This window comes from Homarus americanus, unplaced genomic scaffold (genome assembly GCF_018991925.1).
Source record: "Homarus americanus isolate GMGI-L3 unplaced genomic scaffold, GMGI_Hamer_2.0 scaffold14467, whole genome shotgun sequence".
Lineage (NCBI taxonomy): Eukaryota > Metazoa > Arthropoda > Malacostraca > Decapoda > Nephropidae > Homarus > Homarus americanus.
In genome coordinates, this window is record NW_024733734.1 from 4,070,325 (window position 1) to 4,082,147 (window position 11,823).

Sequence of the window (11,823 nt, forward strand, 5' to 3'; positions counted from 1 at the left end):
CAGCAAGTGAGCGAGGCCAGCAGTCACGGGTACAGCCAGGAGAGGAGGGAAGGCTACATCCGAGCTCAGGTGGTCAGCAGGGAGGTGATGAGTAGAAACAGAAGCAAGAAAGACATGTTCTCTATGGTGTGCAGCAACACCGGGTCGTAGTAGTAAAACCGGTTTTTGTATTTGATGATTTTGTTTTCAAAAGGAATATTAAATTTAATAAATGTGTCAAGATCATTCGTTTCACTATTCTGGATCATTTTCATCCTAATAAATTAACGGATACATTTATTTTACTTTAAATAAGCTATTTAGTGGTGTTGGTAAAAGGGTGGGAATACTGAATTTTCATAAGATTTCAAGTTAAAATTTACTTAGCAAAAAATGAAAACTTTTCAAATCTGAAGATATCACATGATTCTGCATATAGAACTACTGTACATCATTAATACCATGGGCCGATTTTTCAAACTAAAAAAAAAAAAAAATTCGCCTCCGTATGACACACCCTAATAACCATGGTCTTGGTATGGTTGATGGTGACATGGTTGTTGGTGGCCCAGTTTTGGAGACTGTTCAATAAATCCTGAAGGGCGGTATAGTTGGGAGCAGAATTGTTGACGCTGATCCCAATGGTGGAGTCGTCGACATGTTTCCAGCGAGCAGGGGGGGGTGTGTGTGCGTGCGTGCGTGCGTGCGTCGAGGCTACCATTATCCATGAACAGCTACCCTGGACTGGCCATGTTACCTGCATGGACGACAGTAGACTGCCAAAACAGCTACTTTACACTTCACCTAATGAATAGTAAATGTAACGCTGGCGGGCAACTGAGAAGGTATAAGGATAGTCTTTAGACAAAACTGAAAAATTGCCAAATAGACCCCCTCCCCTGGGAGACGATCACTCCACACCGTAATGCTTGGAGGAGCACCACACAAGAAGGTGTGAATATTTTCGAGTTAGCCCGACTGGATACCGAGGAAGACAAGCGCCAATGCCGGAAAGACGTTGCCGCCACTAAATGTAGCCCCCCATATGTGCAACGTCTGTGGACAACCCTGCCGACCACCAACGAAGGTGACATTCCTAATAACTCATATCATTGTCTTATAGTTGGACGATCATCATACAGTGGTCCTTCGGTTAACGAGCGCCTCGGTTAACGAGATTTCGGTTAACGCGTTACCTTCCATGAGATTCTTAACTTCGGTTAACGAGTAATCCCTCGATTAACAAGTTTCTTACGAGCCGACCTGAACATGTTTTCACATGCATTTGGCGGTCCACCAGCTGTAGTATTAGTCCGCCAATACAGTAATCGGTTCTAGGGCTTAAATTCCTTACCATTTTAGCAAATATCAAGAAGTTTATACTATTCAATAATTTTAAAAGTTTAATATTAAATTTTTTTAGTCATTTTAACAATTATTGAACATAATTGAAGGTAATGAAACTAGTTTTATGCGCGCCATCCAGCCTCTCAACACACCATACAGGCGTCAGTCTTTTGTGTGTTTTCAGTGGAAGTAACATCTTGCTTGAGACTCTCTTCAACTAAACGCTTTTTTTCTGTGTTTGCAAGCAAATTATTGGTCATTTTGAAGTTTATTTTACATATTGACAATATATAATGCAGTGCAGTGTTGATTTAAAGAAAATAATCTTGAATTACACCAAGAGAACTAAAATTTTATGGGTGAAATGGAGCCATGGGGTGACTTCTCTTCCACCCCAATGCCTTCTCTTCTCCCATCTCCTCCACCCCCATTCTAATTTGCATCATCATCATCCAGGAGCCTTCTACATACACACCTCAGAGTAAGTGTACTTTTCTACATTTTTTGTTGAATTTAGGCAATTTTCAGTGAGCTGGAACCAATTACCCAAAAACCCATTGAAACAATGGTTTCAGTTAACGAGTTTTCAGTTAACGAGCAACCTTCTAGAACGGATTGTGCTTGTTAACCGAGGGACCACTGTACTCGGTTCTGAGTGACAGCAAAGTAGGAGTGTGGTTAATGTTGGTGTGTATAGCACAGTGTGAAGAATGTGGGCTGATAGTATTGTCGGCTGAGGTGAACCTTTTTCAGGGGTGAGGCGAGGAGCGTCGTGTGGTCAGTTTTCTCTCCTCCTTCCTCACTTTAGCATGGCTAATTGTGATAGGGAGATGAATTTGATACCATAATGATCCTTAATAAATTCTATGCAAGACGTTTCCATTAAGATATCCATAAACAAAATATTTCGATATGATATAATGATGGGAATTCCATTCTTTTATAAAAAGTAAGTAATGTTGATACCGGAGTCAATAAAATCAGTTCTAATTTAGTTAGACACCATTTTTTTATCAAAATAATCTTGAATACTTATCTAAAAGTTTGATTAAATAAATAAAAAAAAAATTATATGATATGGACGTGAATAGATCTGTGTTACAGCAAAGGCAGTGTGGTATTTTCCAAGAGTAAACGATGCAGCTCGTAGGAGCCGTAGTTATCTCCGCAAACACCACAGTACAAGTACAATATTGTTCATACTGTAAACATAATAATGTATACTACTGTATGTACGTACTTCTATACTGTATACCCTGTATATTGTACTCACCAGCAGATCTGTCATCTTTAGCCTAGAATAGGCAGACACTTCATTCAATTTACTATAACACATAACTAATCACATCTTAACACTTGTGATAAAGGTTGGGTGGGAGATATTGGGTCATGTTACTCACCTGGCCTGATGCAGTGTCAGGTGACCCATTATTGTATGGGGGATTAGTGGGTCTTATGACCTGAAGATGTCTTGAATGAAATTATTTTTTTACCTATGAGGTATATACATAGTACAGTAGGGTCTGGATATATCATAACTTTTTATTACGATTATTTTATATCGTGACTACCAAAATTATCGACATTTTCCAATTTTATAGCGATAAATTTATTTATTTCATGAGGAAAATTGGGCGGGAAATATTTCAAACGTACCGCCATGGCAAATAAATGAGTTATTTCCTCACCAGAGGCGCCACCGTGGCTGCTCACTCGCGCTTTGACTCTCGCCCGCTCAGTCTTTCTGAGTGAGTGACGAGAAAGCAGCCGACTCTGTTGCAGATTACGACTTCTAAGGTGAGTGTAAATGGGTTGCTAGTGATGTGAAAGGATAAGTGAAGGTAATGGAAAGTTTAATGGAAAAGATTTAATACTGTAACTAATATTTTTGGTGTTCGTTTATATAGATGTGGGATTGTCAAGTGAGGGTGGCAGTGTGGTGTTCCTTGATATTGACATTGAAACAGTCTGTTGTTCCCGAGTCTACTGTTCATTGGTGCTTTAATTAGTAAGAAAATGAACTCGTTAAGTCAAGTTTAGTCACTTTTTTGGCCTCCAGAACCTAACCCTATTTTCCCCATTGATTACATAGATTCTACTACGAATATTCCTATAACAAACTGTTTTACCTATAAAATTGAGAATGCTACAACGAACGAAACTCCTACAACGAACTTTTTTCTTTTGTTTTTTTGTACTAATTTATTGCTTTTTTTATTACAAGTATTAATGATATTCTTTATTTCAGGGGTTTAGATGCATATCTATGCACTTTTTTACAATTTTTACAATTTTATATTATATTTTTCAGTGTTAAGTGGTTGTATTTGGGGGCCTGGAACGGATTAATCCTATAACGAACGAATGCTATAACGAACAAGGTTCTAGAACCAATTAGATTCGTTATTGCATACCCCACTGTATCGAGATTTAGTATACAGTGGTTCCTCGGTTAATGAATGCCTCGGTTAACGAAATTTCGGTTAATGACTTACCTTCCATAAGAATCTTCAATTCGGTTAACGAAAAAAATTTGATTAACGAAATCCTTACGAAAATCACATTTTGTTTTGAACATCAACTGATAAGCTGAGGAGGTACTCAGCCAATTCAGTGATCTCTTCTATGTTTACATTCAAATTAATCACTATCTTATAAGAATTCCAGCAAAGCAAATTAAATTCACCCCGGTCACTTCTATTAAATTTTATAAGCAAAAAACTAAAACTCAATCTAAAGGACATAAATTAACAATTAAATACTTCACACCACAGGTGCCAACTGTCAAACATGTCACTGTCACCCCTCCCCCCCCCCACCTTCCTGAGAAACGTTTGGTGGAAAGCACTAGGCTTACAGGTTTAATAATAAATAATATCTCAGACTAAAGTTAGGATAATATAATTGGCATTGCTGGATTCCTTGCAAGACAGTGAATAATTTGAATATAAACGTCATATATTTTGCACAAAAGTTCTAATTTTTGCTCTCTCTAATAAAATTCTTAAATTAGATCTAAAATTTGTATGTCTAATGCAAATTTTAGCTTGTTTATATTCAAATTAATCACCATCTTATAAGAATTCCAGCATTGTAAATTATATTCTGGCCGGTAATTTCTATGAATTTTATGAGTTAAAAACAAAAATCTCAAGTAAATAAACAAATTATACTTCACCAGACGCACTATCTGTCACCTCACCTCCCGCTCCCCCCCTCTTCATGCTGCTGGCTCCCTCCCTCCCTCCCTATCCCCGCCTTCCCAGACAAAAGTTTCGTGTTTTCTTTAGGCTTTAAAGTGTTTATCTTATATAATATCTCAGACTAAAGTTAGGAGAATATAATTTGCATTGCTGAAATCCTTGCAAGACAGCGAATAATTTGAATATAAACGTCATATATTTTGCACAAGAGATAAAATTAATCACCTGTATCACATTACAGTAGTGATTTAAGAGTTCTAGTGTATGTATGTACGATATATATAGTGATTTAAGGGCGATTTAGGGGAATTTTAGGAGTGTTTCTGACTTTATGCATTTTGGCTTTACTTTGTATATACTTTTCTATGAGCTGGAACCAATTACCCAATATCCCCTTGAAACAATGGTTTCGGTTAACGAACGACATTCTGGAACGAATTGTGTTCGTTAACTGAGGGATCACTGTACAGTGAACCCTCACTTTATGCGGTCAATTGAACCCACGGCGGCCCACGTAAAGTGAGAAACGCATAAAGTGAACAACATAACATGGGATTAATTGAAATAGAGACCGGGCCGACCCCCAGACTCCACTTTTTCCCGACACAATACTCACGTTTTAGTAAAAATAACATCTTAACTTTATGATGGTATTCACACACACATAATATAGACGGGAACAATCAATAAGAGAATAATATACTGAAGGTTAGGTTAGAAAAAAACAAGGTTAGGGTTAACACTTACTTTAGTAGAAGAGATGGGTCGGCGTGGGGAATGGAGGCTGGTTCCGAGGCAGAGGGCAGGCTACTGGCCCTCAGGTGAGTCTTCATCACTGTCATCCACACTTACTAGTGCCTCCCTGACAAATCCCTCAAAGTCATCATCACTGTCTCTGTCACTATCACTGGCTTGGGCTGGCTGTGGTGGGTTGCGGGCGAAGAACTCGGTTATGCTTTGCTGACGGCTGGTGTTTATGTTGTCGTGATACACCTTGATGTAGGGCTCCATAGTCTGCAACAGCTGGGTAGTGAAGATTTCATACTGGTTTCGTCAGGGTCGTCGGAAAGGAGGAGCTTGACTTTCTCAATACACTCGATGGCACCCCTTACATTACTATGGGATAACTTGCGTTCTTCTTGGGATGACGCACCACCTGCCTCTTCACTGACGTCATCATCATCTAGCATCTCGTCGGTAGTCACATCAGGATCCCTTATCACCTCCAGGATGTCGTCGTTGGTGGTCTCGGAGAAGCCTGCAGCTGTAACACTCTGCGCAGCTTCTCTGGCAAGGTCCACTGCTACTGCAACAGTCTGAACCTCACCAGTCACAGATTTACTCTGCCTCCCACCCCGAATACCTTGCAACACATGTCTGCATGCGTGACGAACAGTTGCTACAGACAGCTGATCCCATGCCTCCACCAAGAAGTCCACAGCTTTCTTGACGTTGAATGTTCTCCAAAATTGTTTCACAAGTACTTCTTGCTCTGCCAACTGTTGTTCCTCGTCGTCTTTGCTCTTGCTATCGGTGTCACTCAGGTTACGCAACTCTTCCTTGGTGTTGTCGTTCAGGAGCTTAAATTTCTTGGCAGAGAGTGCAGCTTTCACATTACAGATCAATTCTTGGTCCATGGGCTGTATTAATGACGTAGTGTTGGGAGGAAGGAAGACCACTTTTATGTTGGGGTGATGATCTAACAGTAGGGACGATTGTCCTGGTGCGTTGTCAAGCAGCAACAAAATCTTGAATGGAACATTGTGTTGCTTACAGAATTTCTTAACGTCAGGAACGAAACAGTCATCAAACCAGGAGAGGGACAGAGTAGAGAACATCCACGCCTTATGTGCGGTCAGCCAGTGGACATTTAGCTTGGTCATGTCCATGCTCTTGTAGGCGTGCGGCTTGCCTGCTGTGTGGATCACCGATAACTTGAGCTTACAGGTACCGGAGGCATTGGTGGTAAACAGGACGGTGATGCGCTCCTTCAGCAACTTCCGGCCCCGACACTTGCTGGCATTCTTCACAACGAAGGTCTTGGAGGGTAGCTTTTTCCAAAAAAGACCAGATTCGTCCATGTTAAACACCTGGTCGTCGGTGTACTGTTCTTCCTCCATAATCTCACGTAAAAACGGAGGAAATTCCCTAGCCGCAACACGGTCAGCACTAGCTTCTTCACCACCAATGTTAATATTGGTGATCTTGTTCCTCTTAAATCTCTGCAACCACCCAGAGGAAGCATTAAAGGGTTTGGGCTCTGCAATTCCCATCTTACGTGACACTGCAGCATACAGTTCACGTGCGTACTCCTTAACTGAGCGCGTGTCCACCGCCATGTTCCATCGCGCCTGACGAACCAAGTAGCTCACAAGTAATTTTTCCATCTTGAGAAGCACCTGGTTGTGGCAATACTTGATCATAGAAGCACCTGTAGACTTTGTGATGTTCATGTGCTCCTTTATCTTGGCTGCATCCTTCTTAATTGTCCTGTTAGTTGATTCGTTAACACGATGCTGGCGCGTGAGATCAACCTGTCTTGTTCCTTTCTCTAACTCTTGTATGATCTTGTACTTAATTACGTAGCTTAAGGAACGTCATATCTTCTTTGGCTTAGGGCGGCTGGGTCCAGGTAATGCAAGGTTTCTTTGTGGTGGTGGTGGTGGTGGTCTGGTGGCAGCCATTCTTATGGAACAATGGATACCGATATACACGGTGTAGCCGGGAGGGGTGTAACTGATGCGGGTAGGTCAAGGGGCTTGAACGCTTCCGTGGCGGGGCACGTCATAGTACATACATTAAACCAATCACAGCTAGCGGGGAAGGGAGGTAAGGATGCTTGGCCCAATCATAGTCTGATACATCATATGACGTCACCGATAATGCAACAAAGACATACACTGCGCAACCTACTCACGCCGCTTACCCAACATGGCGGGAGAGATGGCGGGAGGTTTGGATCCAAAAATGGCGCGGCGCGAGAGGACCGCCAGCTGCTCCGTGTAAAAGGGTACACGCACCGCATAAAGTGAGCATTCCGTGTTCGGCAGGGTACCGCGTAAACGTGGAAACGCGTAAAGTGAAACCGCGTATAGCGGGGGTTTACTGTATAGCGAACATCGTTGGACCCTATCTTGCAATATATCCCGACCCTACTGTACTGTACTGTACAGTACAGTAGGGACGGGATATATCGCAAGATAGATTCCAACGATGTTCACTATTAATAAGCACAGATTATTACAATAATGTATCTTTACTAATTAATGAAAAATAAATAAACAATATTGTACAGTGATATCTCTGTTAACCGGAATCCCTCAAAGCCGGAAATCTCCAATAGCCGGAATTGAAATTTACTCGGAAAATCATTCCCAAAGCCGGAATTTTCCAAAAATTCCGGCTTTGAGAAAAATTTTTCAGAATGTCAAAAATCGAGAGAATTTTCTGAAAATGTCTTCAACAAAGATGAAGGTTAAAGTATTTTTTTTTTAAGGGGGGGAACCTGACCTGACCTGACTCAATGTCAGGTGGAGGTAGGGTGGAGGATTAGTGGTCTCATATTACCGACCTTCGGATGGAATGTCAGGTCACCCTTTCTTGGGTGGGGGATTAATGGGTTTCTTGACCTGAAGATGTGTTGAATAAACACGAAGCCTAAAGTATTTTTATGGAGATTGTGATAAGTATAAGTATAAATGAGCAAAGTTGTATCCCTTCAACATTACGTTACATAACATTTTAAAATATGGAGTGTGAAAGCAGAAAGGTGTGGGTGATTAGAGAGATGGAGTAGAAAAGGAGTGGTAACATGCACCAGTGTTGCCTAGCGATAACCTCCTCAACAGCTGATCTGTTATTTCACCTCCAGGTAGTCACACAACAAAACCTTCACTGGATGCTTGTTGTCTTATTTCCCGTGTGTGTGTGCGTGCGTGTGTGTGTGTGTGTGTGTGTGTGTGTGTGTGTGTGTGTGTGTGTGTGTGTTTTTTGACGAAGTGAACTTTTTGGGGGGTAGGGTCACGTGGTTAGTTCCCCCCCCCCCTTTCCCTTCTCAAGCGTGGCTAATTGTGATAGGGAGATGAATTTGATAACATAATGATGCTTAGTAAATTCTCTACCAAATGTTGCCAATAAGATATCCTTAAAAAATATTTCTATATGATATAGTGATGAGAATTCTAGTCTTTTATATAAAAAAGTAAGAAATGTTGATACCAGAGTCAGTAAAATCAGTTGTAATTTCGTTAGACACCATTTATCTATCAAAATAATCCTGAATACTTTATTTAAAAGTTTGAGTTAATAAATATATTTAAAACAAAAGATCTATATGATACAGGCGTGAATAGAGCTGTTACATTTATCCTCTTCACTGATGGGCTCATTAGTCGCTTGGGAGATCGGTCACATCTCTGTTACACACTTCACTCAATTGACTGTAATACATAACTAATCATGTCTAACACTTGTGATAAGGTTGGGTGCGAGATATTGGGTCTCTTTACTAACCTAACCTGATTCAACGTCAAGTCACCCAGTGTTGGGTGGGGGATTAGTGGGTCTTATGACCGATTATGTCATGAATGACATTATTTCATTCCTATGAGGTATATACATAGTACTATACTGTACTGTATTGTATATGAAGGGTACAGGTATTAATAAGCACAGATTATTACAGTAACGTATCTGTACTGATTAATGAAAAACAAATAAACATTAGTGTATCATGAATGAGTCGGTACAATAGACAAGCAGTGAGGCGAGCCTTTGGGGGAGGGGGTGGTGCGGTCACTTAACCCCCCACAACAAACTGAGGAGAGATTAACGCTTATAAAATATCATTGACCTGACTTACGAGAATACAACTTGTATTGCTGGAATTCTTGTAAGATAGCAATTAATTTTGAGTATAAACATCTCTTATTTTGCATCACACACACACACACACACACACACACACACACACGCACGGGAATTAAGACAACAAGCATCCAGTGAAGGTCTTGTTGTGTGACTACCTGGAGGTGAAATAACAGATCAGCTGTTGAGTAGGTTATCACTTGGCAACACTGGTGCATGTTACCACTCCTTTTCCACTCCATCTCTCTAATGACCCACACTTTCCTGCTTTCTCACTCCATATTTTAAAATGTTATGTAACGTAATGTTGAAGTGATACAACTTTGCTCATTTATACTTATACTTATCACAATCTCCATAAAAATACTTTAGGTTTCGTGTTTATTCAACACATCTTCAGGTCATGAGACCCACTAATCCCCCACCCAAGAAAGGGTGACCTGACATTCCATCAGAAGGTCAGTAATACGAGACCACTAATCCCCCACCCTACCTCCACCTGACATTGAGTCAGGTCAGGTCAGGTTCCCCCCAAAATACTTTGACTTTTATCTTTATTCAAGATATTTTCAGCGCATTCTCTCGATTTTCAACCTTGGAAATTTTGTTCCAAGAGCCAGAAATTTGTGGAAAATTCCGACTTTGGGAATGATTTTCCGAGCAAATTTCAATTCCGGCTATTGGAGATTTCCGGGTTTGAGGGATTCCGTCTAATGGAGGTATTACGAACGCCCGCCGATACAAATAAGGTTAACTTTAAATTTATAATATTTCATTTACCTGATGACTTATTTTTTACTTTAATTTACTGTATTTTGTCATTCTATTTATTCTTTGATCTTAAATTAAGTGATTTTAGATGTACGTATATAAGGACTTAGGGTATGATACAGTACGTGTTGGGAATGCTGGGCATATCGATGTTCTTTTGTTTTGAGGTTGACGCCAAGGGATGTGGAACGGCTGAACAGGCTCACTCTAAGTTCAGCTCTCACTCGGAGCAGACATTCCTGGTTTTTTCCTTCCACTGCCTTCTTGCTTCTATCTGAGGTGCACCGTGGGGGTTTTGGGTGATCCTGTGCGTGTGGAGGTTCTGGTTGTTGCTGTGTATGCAGTAAGACTGGTATATGCCAGGTTAATATAGAATTTTGCCCTCAGTGTTCTCAGTGTTTGTGTTACTCAGTGTTATTTCATCTTTGTATTCTCTCTTGTAATGGTGTTTACCCGGTTCATACATGTATTGGCCCTAAGTATCCTTGGATAAGTGTTATTTGATTTTGGTGTTCTTGTGCATATTACATGTAAATCTGTAAGATAAGGAATAATCATGTTTATTTTAGTTAAGCTTTGTTTTAATAACACTGGACCATCTTTCACAAATTATTTTGTCGTATTAATATAACTTTGAGTGACCTCTGTTCAAAAATATATATATATGGTCTTTATTGCACATTTTCTATGAGATTTTTTTTCATTTGTGTTTGGTCATTGTTCCAATGCTTTGAAGGCCTTAAAGTATATAAGAGGGAAGTGATCGTAACAATTTGGCCTATGTTTAGTTATAAAATGGGATTACTGGATCAGTCCTCATTTCTCAGCTTGTTATCCTGTTATTATCATACAACCTGCAGTTGGCACGGGCCCTTACCTTGCGCACCCTGGGCTGGATGTCAGGGGTCGTGGGCGAGAACAGAAGAGTTCAACATCTGATACGAGAAGCATTAGATGCCAAAGAATCCGTGGAACTTCAGGCTGCCATCATGGCGGCAGAGAAATATGCTGCTAAATCAAAGTAAGTTTAAGAGGATTTTACTTTTTGGTATTAGATAGTTATAGGTAAATATTGGTGTTACTTATGAGGAGAAATTGAAATGTGAGTTTATGTTAGCATAATAATATGTACTGTAGACGTTAAATCAGAGATCATATCTTTAACAGAACCTTTGCCATGAACATGTGTGAACGTCTCATCCACATGATTGGAGGATTGGCAACACCAGTTGATGTGAAGTTACAGCTAATCCAAGTGTTTCAACACATGCATCATGATGCTGAAACAGCTGCAACTGTAAGACTCTTAAGTTTTGTTTGTAGCTGCAGTACTGGATGCTAAGTCTGTCTTCCACCTTTCCTCTCCTCTCACTTTTTATGTGAGGTAGGTCAAGACAAATAGAAACCTTAAGTAAGAGAAGAAACAGAAGAGGCAAGTGTTGTAAGTCATTTGCAAAGTGCACCAAGAAATGGTTGTAACAATTTATGGAAATTCAGGTTGCTGAAATTTGCCCATATGGAATTTGTAAATTATGACCACTAAATTTGGGATGCAGCCCGTAAATTCTACCTTATGGAAATGGGGTAAATCATCAAAATTTTCAACACAAAAATCGCAATATAGAACAAAAAGAATTCACATAAATTATAATTTAGT

The 11,823-nt window shown here is 40.1% G+C and overlaps 1 protein-coding gene across 1 annotated transcript in view; it reads left to right on the top strand.

Moving 5' to 3' along the window:
• The window catches only part of LOC121869941 (integrator complex subunit 7-like), a gene marked incomplete at its 3' end in the record, with an annotated part of 39,532 nt that extends 28,069 nt beyond the window's left edge, over nt 1-11,463 (top strand). Inside the window, 2 exon segments of the mRNA XM_042371511.1 lie at nt 11,027-11,187; nt 11,334-11,463. Of these exon segments, the coding sequence (XP_042227445.1) occupies nt 11,027-11,187; nt 11,334-11,463 (291 nt within the window).
• Between the last annotated feature and the right edge of the window lie 360 nt (nt 11,464-11,823).